Below are 17674 nucleotides of genomic sequence, written 5' to 3'. Positions count from 1 at the left end.
AAACATGCAAGAAGAAAAGTGTGACCTAAATGGTTAATTAGTAAACTAAATAGAGCCGTATATATTGAAGCAGAGTTAAATTGTCATACAAACACGGACATAAATATGGATATTATATAGATACTGACATGTTGACACCGCTAATAATTTTAAAAAAATCATATAATTCAGTGTAATTATATATGTCGGTGTCGTGTTGATATCGAACACGACGTATGTATGACACCGGGACACGCCTAATCTAAAGAGTGGTTGTGCTTCATTTTGTGAGTGATTTAAATGTCACGACAAGCCAATACTAAGAGTAACTGGATGCACATAATCCAGGAAAAATATATGTTAAAAACTGTTAACAAAACAGGATCTTAATTAGGTTGAATGAGCTTGATAGGATTTCAAACTGCTTAGTTGGATACTTGTCTACAGTTGTCCAACAACAATAACGTCATTGTCAGATTCAAATAATAAAAATACAATTTGTTAGAATGTTTGACAGGCACAAGACACCACCATGCCTAAAACTAAAGCCCTTCTATTGTATTTCACACAACCACCACTATATCATACCTATTCAAATCTTTTAATGTATTACCAATATTTCATCATTGTGTTTATTTTTAACTTGATAGGAGGATGTTAACTTAATTTAAATAAATTAATGTTAATTTTGATGAATTTGAAGATGAATCTTTTTTTTTTTTTTTTTTGAATGAATCATCTGGTATGACTTTTGATAACATACATACATGGAAAATGTTTAGTAACATTGTTGATATTTTGAAGCATAAAGGACCAACTTGACACATAAAATAGATAAAAAAAAAATTGATTTGCAAATTTGATTTAAGTTAAAGAATCATGTAGTAGTTTTGCCTATTACTTTAATACATGTCAAGGCATTGAGATGGGTCCTCCCTCTAAATTAAATTATATTTGGTCTCAATTTCAGGGTACTAGTACTTTGTCTGTTCCTAATTCTTGCCAATTATGAAATGGGATCTTTTTCTATAGGTGAATCCAATCCCATTTTGGCATTACCTTAAGTTGTTAGGTATAAATATACCACTAATGCTACTATTTTTTCATATCATTAAAACATATTGAAACAAAAACAAGAGTACTCTCATTTTTCATAGGTTTCAAATCAAAAGTCATTAAAAAAAAAAAAAAATGGAACCTGCTCAATTGATTTCTGAAGAATGGGATTCTCTTAGTGGACAGTACACAGCTGAGGAAGCTGACTTCATGAATCAGTTCCTTAGTGGTAATAAAAATACAAGTTTTGGCATGCCATCTTACTTTCCTCATGCTGATTTTATGTGTTTCTCCCAAGGGAGTAGCACTACAAGTAGTGGAACCTACTCATGTGATTTGGCAACAAACTTTGATTCACTGTCCATGTTTTTTTGTTTGGAAGATGCCAAATTTAGTCCTCAATATTTGGATGATAGCATAAGCAAACACATAAATAATGACATTATTGATCATAAAGGGTCATGTTTAGAACCTTCTTCAGAAGAAGATAGAAGCACAAACATGGAGAACCCTGCAAAGAGATTTAGGAGCTCATTAGAGGTACAACAATAATATCAAGTTAAAAAGCTAATGCTTGTTAACTAGTGTCTTATGCTAAAATGTATGTCTATTTTTAGTTTTTTACTTATGTTGTTTATTTGTGTGAGATTAGATTGTGATCATGGTTTTATTATGTAGGTTTCAGAAAACACGAGGAATGTTAGAAAGTGTCCAAAATCTGCTTCTATGAGCAACAATGAAGAGGGCTTAATGTGGAATGGCACCAACAACCGTTTTTCACATGTTGACTCAATCGGAGGAATAATATCTTCAAGTTTGAGCCCAAAAGAACATGAGGCACCTAAGTTGGGCAGAAAATCAAGAGCCGCAAGTAGTCCTGCCACTGATGCACAGAGCATTTATGCAAGAGTGAGTCCTCTTGAATGACATTTCTGCAATAGAATCATGATGAATTATAATACATTCCATTGTTGTCACCATATTAAATTTTGTTTGGATAAACAACTTAATTAAGCACTTATCGCATGCATAAATGCATATGTTTTCATAATGTGAACATGTCATATGTTTTCCTAAACTCTCGAAAGTGTCACATGTCGGTAAATAAGTTCAAATAAGTCAATACAAAATGTACTATATTCTTGTCTTTGCTTTTAGCTAAATATGTCTCTCATGAAAGGTTTACTTTCTTTTGTTGTGCAGAAGAGAAGAGAAAGAATAAATGAAAGATTGAGAATCTTGCAAACCCTTGTCCCAAATGGAACTAAGGTAGATTTCTTAATCAATTAATGGAAATTGAACTAACAATTGGTTAAGGTGTACAAATTTTCAATTTTTCATTGTTTGTGAATTGTAGGTAGATATTAGCACTATGCTTGAGGAAGCTGTCCAATATGTGAAGTTTTTGCAGCTTCAAATTAAGGTAACAATTTGAGAAACTTCCATTTTTCAATTTCTTATATGCAAAAGATAAATATTAATTCATTGTTTATTTATTTATTTGGATATGAAACAGCTTTTAAGCTCTGAAGATATGTGGATGTATGCTCCAATTGCTTACAATGGAATGAACATTGGATTAGACCTCAGCTTTTCTTCTCCAACAAATTAATTAAAGGAAGATGAATATGTGATGATGATAGCATAGCAATTAAAGAGGATGTAACATTTCATATTTTTTGTTATTTGTATTGGAGGCTTGCTAACTAATCAAGGCTCTTGTGGCTGTAAAGTCAATTCTAGAACATACTAAAATGATGGTGTCAAAAAAATATTTGCTTATCATTAGCAAGAGTCACATACTTCAACAATAATTAGTCTGTGATTGAAAGCTTAATCAAACAAACCTCTTTATATTTTTGAGCAATGAGTAAAAAAATATAAAATCGTTGAACATTTGTGTCACACAAAAAAAGCAACAATCTTCAAGCACATGACATTATGAAACTAAGTACACTTTTTTTACATAAACACACTCACCATTATATTTTTATTTTTAAATTAATAATCGAATTTCGTCAGTGTTAATTTATCTCAGTTGGTAGGGACATTGTATAATATAGGTAGGAGTTGGAGTTTGAATCCGAACACCCCACTTATTTACCTTAAAAGATGAATTTCTAACCACAAACCTACTTGACGGAAAAAGATACTCGAATTTTTGCAATTAACATTAGGCATAATGATGATTTATTCATGAACCAATGATTGAAATTATTATATATCTGTTAAAATAATTTTCATGTTTTAACATTAAATTTTTCATTAAGATCACAATATATATGACGGAAGCAAAAATATCCCATCATATATTTTCTCCTTTTTTCACATGTGAAAAAGTTTGTTACTAGTTTTGAGTGTATTGAAATCCATAATGACACTGTACATTTCAAGTGAGAAATGGAAAAATAATTTAATTTGTATGCATTGACAGTGTCATATCAAATTATGTTATGTATATATTTCTAGAGATATTTTAAGAACTAATTTTAGAAAGCAACACTATGGTGTGATGTGATTAGATGCCGCGTAACAAAATTTATGGTTAGTGCATAAAAAATAATCCCATAGAAAAATTGAGTGAATGCTTAGACAATTTTCACATTTACAGGTACGATCATTGTGTCACCTTAAGGATCTTTGAAGCTCCAATATATCATATATGCCAAGTCTGATATAACATATCCCTTTATATACATCATATGTTAACCTGTTTTTTGGGGCTTTTATTTTTCCTTTTGATATAATACTTGAGATCTAATCTCCTGTATATATAATATATTTTTCCATTAAAAAAAAATACGTTAATCTGTCTTTTGTTGCAATTGAGAAAATTTGAGAGGATGTAACTGAGATTTCATTCCAAGGGTTGAACTCATGATAACTTTTCAATGATGAATCATCTAAACTCTAATTTAACAATGTAATTTGTGTTAAGACATTGCAATCTTAATCTTATTAAATGAGTTTGGATCTAATTGTCAAAAACTAGTTCATAAGACGAGGATGTTCAAACACATATATATACATCAAATAGAAACTTTGAGGACTCGGCGTAGAATCGACTACAAAAAATTCTTTTTTTTAGAGGACAATAAATCTTTTGTACCACATTATTTTCATATATTTAGTGTAAGAGAGATCTTACAGAAGGAATAATCTCTCCTTGAATCACACGTAAACAGATTACTAATCAATAATCAAGTTAGAGTCAGAAAGAATATATAGAGAATATATGATTATAAGTCAGAATTAATCTTCATAAATGATTAATTAACTTTTCCAGCCTACTAAAAGTACTGCATATCTAGATTATTAACACGATTACCACAAATAAACTAGACCAATGATGAACTTGTATCATATCCATCCACGTATAAATATAATGGGCTTGTGAAAATCTAAAACTGAAATGTAGTAGGTTTTTAACAGACAAAAACACAGTAAGCAGATTGTGTTGTCTAGTTTCAACCATTCAAGACAGTTTTGTTTTAGAATTTCAACTCAGACAGACTCTTCACCACGATCTCAACTAAGCCGTCCTATATCATACGTCATATTCATTCATTTTATCTAACAACACATTTGCATATATATATATATATATATATATATATATATATAATCTCATTTTTTAAATGCAAATCCCACGTCTGTCTCACAATTGACAGATAAAGTTGTACATCTCTCTCATCCGTGTGGAAGAAAATTTCAGATCTCAAATACTTCTTATAATTATTGCTTAATGTTTGAAATATTTCTGTCTCAAATCATTTGTGACCTTATAATATTGAGAGACTATTAATATATTTTTTTATTCACTCATGTTTTAAAACCGGATTGAACCAACTAATTCAACTAGTTGAACTGAAAACCGACTCGGTTGAACCACGGCCCGTTTAGCCTTCTTTTCATTTTTGTATTTATTTAGATCAATTGAACTTTGATTCAAAGGTCTCATCGGTTCGATATTTGGTCTAATTTTTAAAACAATAATATCGAATACGTAAGTTAATCCTTGTACCTAACTCCTATTGTAATATGGATATTTATGTCAAAACAGATTATATTACCTTGAAATTTAGGTAATCAATGTCTTTCTTAAGATGTGTGCATAATTTTTATTTTTTTTTAAATGGTAAATGTTAACATGTTCAATCAAGTGTGTATAATTTTAAGATGTGTGCATAATCTTCGTTATGTTAATATTTTTTCTCTCGTCATGATTCGAACCCTTGACATTTAACTCAATAACTTATTTACTCCCTTAGTTCAACCAAGTGTGCATAAACTAGATGTAGAGATACGGGTGGGAATAGGTCAGACCATCCGGTGAAGGTATATGGTTTGACATACTTAAAATTTTTTCGGCCTAACTCATTTAGTATAAAGTTTGGCCTCAAGCTTTTTAAAAAACTTATATATTTGACAATTTTTATTGGCCTCTTAGTCGTTTTAAAAGTAAGTCAAATGTTCTTTTAAAAGTCTTAACATACAATAGACCGTTAAACAGACTATTGGGTCGAGTCAAACTTTTAAAAAGGTCAAGTCATAATTTAAATAACACTTTTGACGGATAATAGTCCAGGTTCGGACTTTAATTTTTTTAAACTAAGTCCGGCCTATTTAAGCATTGTTTGGCTCGGCGCAGTCTATTCTCACCCCTAAATAATATCAGACGAATGGGATAACTTGTAAGTTGTCCCATCATAGACTTGTGCCTATTAAAATAGTATATAGGACTTAGTCAGATGCTAATTATTGGCAATTATGATTCGATATTTTTTTATATGGATGAAGTCAATTTGCAGTGGTATGTTATTTGTATTTTTAGTTAGCTATAAATACAGTGCATTGACAAGTGAAGCTTCTTCAAGAAACATAATTAACAAAGAATACAAACCATACCAAGGAAAGAAAATGGATTCTGGTGAGCAAAGTTGTGAAGAATGGAGTTCTCTTAGTGGATTTTACACAGCTGAGGAAGCTGATTTTATGGGCCAGTTACTTAATAACTTCCAAGTTTCTGAGCACCATTATGGAAATTTCAATTTAGAAATTCCATCTACATCATGGCCAGGACATGAATCCAAAATAGTGAGCATGAATAGTAGTTCACATTTTCCTCAAAATGCTGATAATAGTAACACTGATGTTTTTAGTTTTTTACAAAGTAGCTCCATTTCTGATACTAGCAATATATTTCATAATACAAATGGTGGTAACATCTGTTTGAATGATCATGTAGCCAACATTGGTTACATGAATGCCAATATTAGCACTTATAGTGTTCAAGGTAATGACAGCCAACAGATAACTGAAAACACTTCTGAAGAGTTTGGTCAAGATGTTTCGGAATCCGCGAAAGAGGCTATCAAGAACAACCTGGAAAAATCAGGAAAAAGATCTAGGAGCTCAATGAAGGTAGGACAACACATATCACGTTTTTCTTTGTAAATTACTCCCTCCGGTATTATGTATAGGCAAAAAGGTGCGTGTGTTAGTCTAAATTTAGACCAAATACATGTTTCTATTTGTTTACATTTAAGACCGGAGGGAGTAAGTCACTTCCTGCTTTTTTATAGTCCTGGTGATATTGTGACAAGCATTTGGTTTTCTAGAAGAATTGATTCAATGTGTTTAATTTTGTCTGGCTCTCATCATGATTTGATAGTTTTGATTTAATGATTCGATAGGTACAAAAGAACAAGAGAAATGTGAAATCTAGGAAGAAACCAAAGTCGGCGTTCAAAAGCAACGCTGACGAGGATGAAAGTCATGATCTTCAGGAGCAGAATTTGAGCTCAGAGGATGATGATTTCAATGCTTCACAGAAGCTAAATGCAGGAACATCTTCAATCTTGAACCAGAATGATTCTCCAGATTTGAAGTTAAAGGGAAAATCAAGATGTAATGGAGGATCTGCATCTGATCCACAAGGAGTCTATGCAAAAGTATGTCTGCTAATTGCATTTCCTAAAAATACCATTGCTATTAATTTTAAGTCCTTGAATTTTTGTCCAAAGTACTGTGATTTTGAACAATTAGAGGATTAGATCTCAAGAGATTTTCATTTTGCAAAATGCAGAAAAGAAGAGAAAGAATAAATGAAAGGTTGAAAATCCTACAAAGCCTGGTCCCTAATGGAACCAAGGTAGCTTTCTCAATGAAAATTCAACTACTTTAAAATAATTGATTAAGATGCAAAAAATATATAGTTTTCTTACTCATGAATTATAGGTGGATATCAGCACCATGCTTGAGGAAGCTGTGCAATATGTGAAGTTTTTACAGGTCCAAATTAAGGTAAATACATCCATATTATAGATGGATATCAGCAATCATGAATTATAGGCCTTACTATGAATCCAAATTTTAATTCAGTGCAAAAAAAAAAAAAAATCCATATTATATATTTTTGATATATTGAGACTAATTCGTGTTTGTTCATATTTTGATTTCAAATGAACAGCTTCTGAGCTCTGATGATCACTGGATGTATGCTCCAATTGCTTACAATGGAATGAACATTGGACTAAACCTCAACATTATCCCAACCGAACTACCATAGATATATAGCAAACAATAAAATAGGATGCAACAGTTTAGAGCTGAAGCTGCATGCCATATTGGCATGTTTCTATTCTATTCATTGTTATTTTAGTAGCTGCATTTAATCCTAAGAATGTATAAGCTTTCTGTATTTCTGAACCATAAGACATCATTTTGAGTTGATTTCTTGACTCCTTATTTATGGTTTTCTGACTATTGAAGTTTGGTTTCACTGTTTTACTGGCTTCTAGTCATTGGCATCCTACCTTATTGTATACTTCAATCAAAGATTCCAACTTTAGTTTGTACTTTCCAAGCTATGGTCAGAATTGAGTTTGGCATTCAACCATAAGTGAATTTAAGATTAACTTTGAAGTGAATTTCTTCAAGCTTGGTCATACTTGCCTAAGCCTAAGGGTGCATTTAATCTACTAAAAAAAAAAAAAAGACAACTTCAGTAAAAACTTGTCTAAAGGTGCGTTTAATCTACTAAAGAATAAAAGAGATGACAACTTCAGTTGCATAGTGTTTAATTTTAAAATTGTTCTTGGGACCGGACAAATTTGAGGGCAAGGGACTAAACAAAATTGAAATTATTGCCCATCAATAAACACATCACAACTTTTTGCCTTTGCCTCAAGTACAAAAATACCAAAATAAATTTTTGTCCACCAATCATTGTACAAGACAAAAAGTTGTTCAATACCTTAAATGTTTATCATTTGATGTTCTATCTTGCACCAATATATTTTGTCTTGTATTGTTTTGTCCGATACCTACATTTTAGCATATCAAATGCACCTAAGTCTATACTAAAATAGAGCTATGTAAACAATGCTGTTAAACATGGATGTGTATACATGATGAAAGATAGAATCACTAATTCCATAATGCATCCCAACCTCACGAGATTTCTTTGTAAACCAAGATACCCCACGGTCAAGACTAATTCATCAAGGTGACTGAGATGCATTTACAGGATTGATCCCTTACAACATATGGCTTTCGATAAGTACCGACCATATATCAAACCCTCAACCATATAGTTAAAGAACCCTGGCATATATGTTTGTGTCACACCATGTTAGTAGTTATCTAATCTCCCTACTACTTTAATCCTCTTTTCAAGCCGCATCCACAACTAAAATACCCCTAAGAATAGTTTTCGGAAAACATAGAAACTTCATATTGACACAAGTAATTTACATAATTGCTCCTAGCGGCAGTTAACAACCGTTAGCCTAAGCGTCGGCAGTTAACACCCGCTGGGACCCAGCGGCAGTTAACTGCCGTTCACACCAGTTAATAGAAAACAATGGCATTCTATACAAGTTGGTTTTGTACGTGGAAGACAATCTAATTATGTTTGATGACACTCCGGTTAAAGAAAACGAAGAATTTGAAAATGTTCTGGAACATTTAGATGATTTGATTTTGTTAGATGAAATATGACACTTTTTGGTCGATACGCGCCGACGTATTTTTTGGGATATATAATGTAATGACCAATTTTTCGGATGATATGTAACTAACCTTTAACTATATATATATATATATATATATATATATATATATATATATATAGAGTTTCGTATTTATTAGTAACTAATGTACATTATGTGTAATGCGTTGCATAATGTGAAAAGTTTGACGAATTTCAAACAATTGTGAAACGTTAACGCATTATCGATTTTGTGTGATGTTATCGAATAATTGATAACCTATGAAAAGTTGATGTTTGTGATTGCTGGATGTTGTTGTTTCAGTTTGATTTTCTCCGGAATTGCCGTTTGAAATTATAGGTAAAACATGACAAATTTCCTAAACTTGGTTCTTTTAACTGGTGTGAACGACAGTTAACTGCCGCTGGATCCCAGCGGATGTTAACTGCCGGCGCTTAGGCTAACGGTTATTAACTATCACTGGAGGCAATTATGTAAATTACTTGTGTCAATAGGAAGTTTCCTATGTTTTTTCGAACAAATTTGTCAGACTACGCCAACCAAGAATAAAATAAAATAAAGAGAAAAAAGCACACACCAATAAATGGAAAACAGTGTTAAAACATAAACCTGTACTAAAAGCAAAATAAGTTACAATCATGAGTGGAACAAGATGTCACAAATCAGAAAACCTAAAAAATCTACTGAAATAACTTAAAAGTCTGTCCTAAATTCAGTCCTTTCAAGTATACAACTTGCTACATTCCGAATAATACATGACATCTATCTAATTCTCAGCCTTTTATTGTTCATATGATACAGTCTATTAATTAAATTCAATGCTCAGAATTCTGAAAAGTGAAAAAGGTACAAGGTATGCCACAACCAGGTCTCATTTCTCAACACACAACTCTGCCAACAGGCTGACATGTTTTCACTTTCATGCTCTTTCATCGTTGACATGATTTACAACTTCTGATTGGCTGTCCAAGGGCATATACTGAGCCATGATGGCCCTTATTTCAGAATCCATGTATGACTGCAAAAATACAAGAAAAATACAGTTAATTTTAGCCAATCAAATACTATGAAGTGATTTAAGAAAGACTCTTGCTTCTCCACAGAATTTGTCGAATACACTTTCATGTTTCTGAATTTGATTTTTAAACAAAAAAGCTGGTATCGAAATTAATGGATTTCATAGAATGTCATAAATCTTGTATAAACATAGAAAGGAAAGAAAAAAGAAAAAAAAGGCGTCATATAACATCACCAAACAGGGAGAATGCAACCAAACTTACCCTAATTCTATATTTGTAGACAAGGTATGCCCCTGAAGCGGCCAGAACTAAGCCGACTACAATGACCCAAAATGCAGCCCAAGCAGACTTTCCTCCTTCCTGACTGGCAGTTTTACCTGCAGAATACCAAAAAGGAAATATAAAAAAAGCTTATTCAAATGTTTGAGTATGAAAAAAATGACAAGTGTGTAACTCACTTATGCATGCATCATGGTCCCTGATATACAGAAGATCCCCACTGCAACTGCAGTTATAGCTTCCCCAGGTATTCTTGCAGCTACATTCAGGGCACTGACAAGCTTTCTTCTCCTTGCATTCATCAATGTCTGTGAGGAATAAGCACAAAGGAGTTCAATGTCAGATATTCATTTGTTCTTCTTATGATGAAACTTTCTAGGGATCATCAGTGTCACAAATTTGAGCAGAGGGAATATTATGATTAGTAAACTAATGAGCGAGATGTAGTTAAAATATCACCACCTATCCAAGAATAACTTACCTAGAAGCCAACATTTTACTTACTGAGACAGCAATATGTCTTTCTATTTTAAGTCTTTTTATTATAAGGTGTTCTAAGTAATTTCCATTACTCTTTATGTCTTGATAATCCCTCCGGACTCAAATATAAGCAAAAATAACTGATTACGCACTGATTAAGAATGGTCAATAGTAGTTTATCTCATTTAATTTTCTTGATGTAATAAAAAAATAAATTACATTCCCATTGAAAATGCTGTACATTAGGATTTTAACTTAAAACGATACTCCCTCCGAACTCAAAAATAAGCAAAAATAACTAATTACACACTGATTAAGAATCATCAATGGTAGTTTTATCTCATTTAATTTTCTTGGCGTAACCAAAAAACAAATTACATTCCCATGAGAATGAAATTTGAACTGATGGGAAGGGTATTTTGGGAATGATAGCATTAAATATGGTAAATTAGTTATTATTTACTTATATTGTAGACCACCCAACATCACTTCTTTTTTACTTATATAATAGCACATATTTAAAGAGAATGTAACATAGTCGTTATATAAAAACAATAATAGCATGTCTCGCAAACCAGGCTTCAGCTGGTTTGTGTTAAAACTTAAAACGGGATTTTAATCTCAAACATCAGACTGAGTGGAAATAAAAAAAGAAAAGTTGCTTTCATTTGGGTCTTCAAAGAAAAATTGAAATAAACTTGTCAATGACTTTGAATTTTCTAAACACAACATGCATAACTTGAAATCAGCCTCTGCACCTCTGACTTAGAAGCTCTCATATATCTTCTCCATAAATTATGAACTTGGGGTTTTTTAATACGCCAAAACCTTGTCAAATTGAAAAGCTTCCACAAGCTAAAAACTAATCCAAGTTGAATCAAGTCAATAAAGGTACTGTTGGAGATGTATATGTTGTATTTGATGGCATCAAAACATTATTATGGGCTTGGTTTGTAACTAGAACCGAAACCAAAGTAACCAACGTATGCATCAATTTCTCCTCTTGTTGTAATGGGATCAAGTACCCCATGTACTCCCATTAATGAATTTTGCTATAAAAAAGAAGTCAATAAACCATGGATTCTACTAATATTTTACACGTATTTGTAAAATAATGAGAATTTCCACTTACATGACAACAATATTAAAAACAAAATTTGTTTCCAAAAAAAATATTAAAAACAAGACCCAAGATTCTATTTTGGGTGTATGTACTTAATGCTCTGGATAACCATAATACTTCAAGGTTCACTCCAGCAAAAGCAAATAAATAAATAAATATGTAAACCAATAAAAAAACATCTAAATATCTCACCTGCACAATTTTTAACACCGTCACCTTTAAACCCTGCAGGACACTCGCATTTAACCGCTCCATTATCCTGTTCATGAGGGTATGAAAATTTATGTCAGGATTCAGTTCCAATTATGGATTAATAGACCAAAAAAATTTCAAATACTTAAGATTCAGTTGGTGCAGTGCCAAGAAACTTGGTAACTAACCGAACAAGCAGAAAATGCATGTCCATTCCGAGCTTCATGCCAACAACCTCCATTGTTTATCTTGCACCTTCCAGGTCCACTAGCTGTAAACCCAAAAGAAACTAGTTGAATAAAACTATGAACACACATTATTAAAAAAAGGTTAAATTACTCTATAGGTTCCTATATTTTTACTGAAATTATAACAAGATCTCGATAATTTAGAAATTTTCAACAGGATTCCTACATGTTCAAAAATGTTCTTGCAGTATAACTAGAGGCGGTTTTCGAGTAAACAATTTAATTTAGTAGTTATTCAACAAGTGTTCATGAGTATTTATGCATAGGCTGTTTCACAGTCGAAGAGTCAATCAGGATAGAGTTAACATATCCTCTGCATATATTGTTTTTATAGGTTATCTTGGGAAGCTTACGAGTCCAAATAATAAGCTCTTCCAAACAATTGCAGCAAAAGGGCTTATATCAGAATACAAGTCCAAATAAGCTCTTACAAACACCACCTCAAATTTCAATTAGGCCCCAACTTATTATGAAGTTATACATTTTAACGGCCATCAACTACTAGAGATCTATTTGTAAAAATAGAAGTATAGTGATTTAAAAATGAAATGGAACAGAAGAAACTATTCAAAAATAAAATGAAACTATAGGAGCCTAAAAAGTAATTTAACCTTAAAAAAATACTTAAAAGAACAAATCATCAACCCCTCTTCCCTAATACACAGAACTGATCCCAATATGTAAATAATGATCCCTGAACCCCCTCTGTCCATTAAGTGAAGTGTAACAAATTTGAAAAATAAAAATGAGGCGGCATGATTCATGACAATATCTTTTATTCCTTGGAAGAACACAGATCAATGTTCACAATGCCAAATATGAATCATCCCAAATCAATCTTTGCCATTTTCTTCAATTACAAGTAACGTGTACAGAGTTAGATAATTTTTTTATGACATTTATACAAATAGAGAAGTAAGGGTTATTATGTATTTAACCTTCACAAGTCGTATAACCATCTCCTTTGAACTGCACACCATCTACCAAGGGGCATTCACATACTCGCCCACGGAAAGTATCCTGAGAAAATATTCACATATATAAACATGAATATAGAAAACTGGAATGCAATTTGCTCTCTTATTAGATACCTATTTTCACTTAAGTACAATACCTTGCATGCAGTTATGTTAGCTGCTTTATCCTTCCAACAACCACCGTTGTTCTCCAAGCATTCATTTGTCTCCACCTCTGCCAAATAAGGTTTACCAATCAAAAAGAATCAGGTTTGAAACTAAACAGTAAACAAAAGTATATATTTCCCCCATGACTAAAAGATAGTAAAATTTACCACTGCTCAAACAAACAGCTGGTTCAGTAGTTTCTTCAAAACCAGAACAAATAGCTTTCATAACAGCACCTTTCTCCAATTTTCCTGCAGAAACAAAATTGAATAGCACTTTTAAGAATTGAAAATCCATATCAATATCTATCAGAAAAGCATATATAGGACAAACCTCGATATTGTCGACTGTTGACAACTAGAGTAGGCAATATGGTAACGTCACCTCGTGATCCCTTCCCAACCTACAAAAACTAGTTTGTTAAAGATCTATATAATAACAGTAATAATCTTGTACAATCAATTAAACGGCCAAATAAATAAATTAAAGTAATAAAGGAATACCTGGGCATCTTGCTCTTCTTTCAAAACAGAATTTTCAGAATCGGCATCTGGATCTCCCATGCACCTTTCAATCTTTTTAATATCAAGACCTGCAGATATTGAATAATCATAACTGAGAAGTTGTTTTCAAGAACCCTAGAAAAACATCAAAAGCAATGAAGATTCACTTGCCAAGTGATTCAATGACAGCATCTGCACATTTCTTATTGTATTTTTTCTCCTTCATTGGGCACCTAATTTGAAAATCAGTAACATAGTCCCACCACACCCAGGGCTTTTTGGTTTCATTTGCAACCTTGAAAACACATAACTGCCTCAAATTTTCAATAACCACATCTTTCCCATCATAACCAGTGCTGAAATCTTGCTCAGGATCTGGGGCACAATATCTTCCATGGTTAATGCACTGAGACTTGCACTGCTTACTTAACGTGAATGCCTGAGGACAGTACCAAGTAATATAGTGGGGTGTAAACTGGGCATAACCACCTTTCTCTAATATTTGTGCCGCACCCTTAAAATCCTTCACAAATTCCATCAACATATCGCATTTAACTCCACACTCATCATTGCTGTTGGTCCACAGCTCATACTCCACACGATCATCTGGGTGAGGGACGGCCTCTCTCCAATCAAGATTTACGTTAACCATATCCCCACCACTTATGGCTTTCTTTAATTTTTCACCAAAATTCTTTTCAATGAGAGCCGATGGTATTGTTATGTTCTCTATATATTTTGCAGATGATCCATCCTCCTCAGGTGTGTCCATGGTTATTAATTTTTCTTCAATATCATCCGCAACAAGAACAGAAGAAGCTCCAGCCTTCTGGGCATTCCACACTTTCAAAGCAAAAAAGCAACCTGCAACAAAAATGTAAAAGACAGTATGAATACATAGTACATTTTAAAACTTCAAAACTATTGGCATAAGTATAGCATGCAGCTCCCATGCTCAATTTCTCGGCACTAGTTAAAAAACCCAAATTTAAATCCATAAGTACTCAATTATCAACATAAACCTAAAGAACCATCTCAAACAACCAATCCATTCAAACAAACTAAAGGGACACCAAGACCCTGTTTGGATAGACAACTTAATTAAGCGCTTATAGCATAAACGCTTATCATATAAGTGCCTCTATTTCTATAGCAAAATAAAAAAATAAAGTCAAAACTTAAGTTTTTTTCATAAGCTACCTGGAAAGCTTATGGAAATAAGTTAAATACAGCTTATAGACATGCAAAAAGCTTAAATGAGTCAATCCAAACAGGCCCTAAGTAAAACTTTGAAAACTTAAAGACTAAATCTAGCATGCAAAATTTTTGAACATTAACACTTAACAATAGATAAACAAGCAGATTAGCATAGAAAAAAAACAAGTCTTCACTAACCAAACAACAAGTCAGTAACACTAAACAGACAAAAGCAAGCAACTTTAAGCTAAAAAACAATCAGAACAATTCAACTAACAGCAAAAGAATTTTGTAGAACAAACTAAATCCAGCAAAAAAAAAATCTCATAAACAAACAAATAACAAAATCACACAATAAAACAAAATCAAGTTTGAGAATCATACTTCCACGATCGAGCAAAACAATAGTGGGAAGAGCACCAGGCTTAGATTTAAAGGAAATCCCAGACTCATCAAACTCTTTACAACCCTTTTGATTATCCTTTGGATACACAACGTTCCCAGCCATGCTACCACCGTATTGAGGAATCCCAAAGTTACCAATCGCACTATCGTATGTTCCCTTGATACTATCCGGTGAAGTCACCCTCAAGCTGTTCTTCTCCACCACGAATTTCGCCATTGATGAAGGCGTCAACGATAGTAACAGAAACCCTAACAATAAACCCATTGAAGAAGAACTTCGAATCTTCATGAATTTTTATTCTTCTGCTAATGGGTTTTCGATTTCCTGAAATGGGTTGGTTTCAGAAATTGATTCTGTTACGGAGAAGGATAAAAATTGCAGCTTTTTTAATTATAAAAGGAAAAAAGTGGGATTTATTGTTGTATTTTTACGATGTTTGAGAAAGGAACAAAACAAAAGGAAACTATGGTTGTTTCTTGGTTGAGTTCCTTTGTTTGTTGGTAAAGAAAGTAACAGAAGAAGGACAAGAATCGCACTGTGAAGTCTATTAATAGTCGTCGTCGTCGTCAAAGTAGCTTTAGAGAGAGAGTATTTTCTCACTCTAAATCTATCTCATGTGTGTGCAAGTCCACGGGAACAAACAAATTATTCCAAAAATGTTTTTTTTTTTTCTTATGAAATGAAATCTATATATAATGTGTGTTATGTAGATTTTTTACGAATATAAAGGTGATACTATCTTGTAATTTAATCTTCTTTTAATTTGATACATGTATTTTAAAAAAAATTACATCATCAATACATATCATTTAATCTCATTTTTCTTTTTCTATCAAAATAAAATTTTATTTTAACTTTTTTTAACGAACAATCAGGAAGCTACGTGTCACTTACATGAAGTACTTTTCATAAATAATTTATTTTTTAAAATATATAAATAATATTTTCATAAAAATAAATAAATATTTTTATATAAACAAAATTTTCATAAAAATAAATAAATAATTTTGATTGTACTAAGACATTACATATTATTTTTCACACAAAGAAAAAAGGAGAAAAGAAGCAAATACACATCGATCAAAACTTGGTTTCGCCTTGTTAATAAGGGATTTCCCTTTGAATGATGCTCTTTGCATCATTCTCTTTTGCCTAAAAAACAGAGATTCCTCAACTCATCCTTCCTTTTTTTTTTTTTTTTTTTGTATCCCTCATTAATCGTTTTAGATTATTGTTACTCATATTTATAGGCAAGTAAACCAAGTGTTAGTCTGGTTTGCAGCCAATGCCCTTTGAATATATATGGATATTGTCCTCGTGAGTTTAACTCAGTTGGCAGAGATAATGCATAATATATGTAAGGTCTGGAGTTCAAACTCTGACCACCACAAAAAAAACATATGATTACTCATTATTTAAATCATCCATAAACGAGCTCTGTTAATATTTTATAGCATGATATTTCCATTGTCTATTTTAATCATCATTCTCCTATGTAGTTTGGCTTAACAAGCCTCCTGAGCCAGGATCAAACTCTCCATGAGATTTTTAGTTACATTATTTATAGCTTCTTTTGTCAAAAAAATAAAAAATAAAAAAATAAATAAATCTCCTTTGTTTTTGAAAAAAAAAATTGGTTTTACCATAAAATGTGTTCATTTGAATTAAGAGATACAATGTTTTCGGGGTCTATTATGTTATGTTTTATGGATTTTGATGATTTGTTCAATGGGTGGTCTTGAATATGAACAAAAAATGTGAAACAAAGTGGACAAATTTAGAAAAATATCAAAGATATAAATTTTGTATTGAAAAATGTTTAATTTATTTTAGAAAGAAAATTTAATTAAATTTTTTTCAATAAAGATTTGTTCTTTTATTTATAAAAACTTAAAAAAATGGTCACTTAACTTTCGATTTTCATTAATATCATTCAGTGTTTTACTTTGCTCCAAGCTGGTTATGCTCGATTATTTCTAATTAGTGTTGGTTTTGGTTCTTTGTATTTTGACGGCAACTTCTTTAAGTCTTAGCCTAATACTCTTTGTATGAA

The 17674-nt window shown here is 32.0% G+C and overlaps 3 protein-coding genes across 3 annotated transcripts; 2 read left to right on the top strand and 1 right to left on the bottom strand.

The window, feature by feature from the left end:
• The first annotated feature begins 1080 nt into the window (after positions 1–1080).
• On the top strand, positions 1081–2929 carry LOC11414108 (transcription factor bHLH84). The gene is made up of 5 exons (XM_003592433.4): positions 1081–1575; positions 1714–1944; positions 2239–2304; positions 2393–2458; positions 2552–2929. The coding sequence occupies exons 1-5, from the start codon at positions 1171–1173 to the stop codon at positions 2645–2647; spliced, it is 864 nt and encodes a 287-aa protein (XP_003592481.1). The 5' UTR covers positions 1081–1170; the 3' UTR covers positions 2648–2929.
• A 2976-nt stretch (positions 2930–5905) lies between these two features.
• On the top strand, positions 5906–7770 carry LOC11416220 (transcription factor bHLH139). Its single transcript, XM_003592432.4, has 5 exons — positions 5906–6459; positions 6732–6989; positions 7124–7189; positions 7276–7341; positions 7508–7770. Exons 1-5 carry the CDS (start codon positions 5956–5958, stop codon positions 7604–7606), a joined length of 993 nt encoding a protein of 330 aa, XP_003592480.1. The 5' UTR covers positions 5906–5955; the 3' UTR covers positions 7607–7770.
• A 1864-nt stretch (positions 7771–9634) lies between these two features.
• LOC11412722 (vacuolar-sorting receptor 1) lies at positions 9635–16251 on the bottom strand. The gene is made up of 12 exons (XM_003592475.3): positions 15600–16251; positions 14190–14882; positions 14019–14107; positions 13849–13918; positions 13683–13766; positions 13506–13582; positions 13330–13411; positions 12332–12414; positions 12144–12210; positions 10528–10656; positions 10331–10446; positions 9635–10068 (listed from the first exon to the last, which is right to left on the bottom strand). The coding sequence occupies exons 1-12, from the start codon at positions 15907–15909 to the stop codon at positions 9970–9972; spliced, it is 1899 nt and encodes a 632-aa protein (XP_003592523.2). The 5' UTR covers positions 15910–16251; the 3' UTR covers positions 9635–9969.
• Between the last annotated feature and the right edge of the window lie 1423 nt (positions 16252–17674).

This window comes from Medicago truncatula, chromosome 1 (genome assembly GCF_003473485.1).
Source record: "Medicago truncatula cultivar Jemalong A17 chromosome 1, MtrunA17r5.0-ANR, whole genome shotgun sequence".
Taxonomy (NCBI): domain Eukaryota; kingdom Viridiplantae; phylum Streptophyta; class Magnoliopsida; order Fabales; family Fabaceae; genus Medicago; species Medicago truncatula.
Note: the sequence above shows the minus strand (reverse complement) of the source record. Positions and strands in the feature narration are given on the sequence as shown.

Excerpts from the sequence above, each read along its gene's own strand:
- LOC11414108 (XM_003592433.4), top strand. The coding sequence starts at position 1,171 with ATGGAACCTGCTCAATTGATTTCTGAAGAATGGGATTCTCTTAGTGGA. Across the intron at positions 1,576-1,713 it reads GATTTAGGAGCTCATTAGAG|GTTTCAGAAAACACGAGGAA; the intron begins GTACAACAATAA and ends TTTATTATGTAG. Across the intron at positions 2,305-2,392 it reads TTGTCCCAAATGGAACTAAG|GTAGATATTAGCACTATGCT; the intron begins GTAGATTTCTTA and ends TGTGAATTGTAG.
- LOC11416220 (XM_003592432.4), top strand. The coding sequence starts at position 5,956 with ATGGATTCTGGTGAGCAAAGTTGTGAAGAATGGAGTTCTCTTAGTGGA. Across the intron at positions 6,990-7,123 it reads CACAAGGAGTCTATGCAAAA|AAAAGAAGAGAAAGAATAAA; the intron begins GTATGTCTGCTA and ends TGCAAAATGCAG. Across the intron at positions 7,190-7,275 it reads TGGTCCCTAATGGAACCAAG|GTGGATATCAGCACCATGCT; the intron begins GTAGCTTTCTCA and ends CATGAATTATAG.
- LOC11412722 (XM_003592475.3), bottom strand. The coding sequence starts at position 15,909 with ATGAAGATTCGAAGTTCTTCTTCAATGGGTTTATTGTTAGGGTTTCTG. Across the intron at positions 14,883-15,599 it reads TGTTTTGCTCGATCGTGGAA|GTTGCTTTTTTGCTTTGAAA; the intron begins GTATGATTCTCA and ends TTTTTGTTGCAG. Across the intron at positions 10,069-10,330 it reads TCTACAAATATAGAATTAGG|TCATACATGGATTCTGAAAT; the intron begins GTAAGTTTGGTT and ends GTATTTTTGCAG.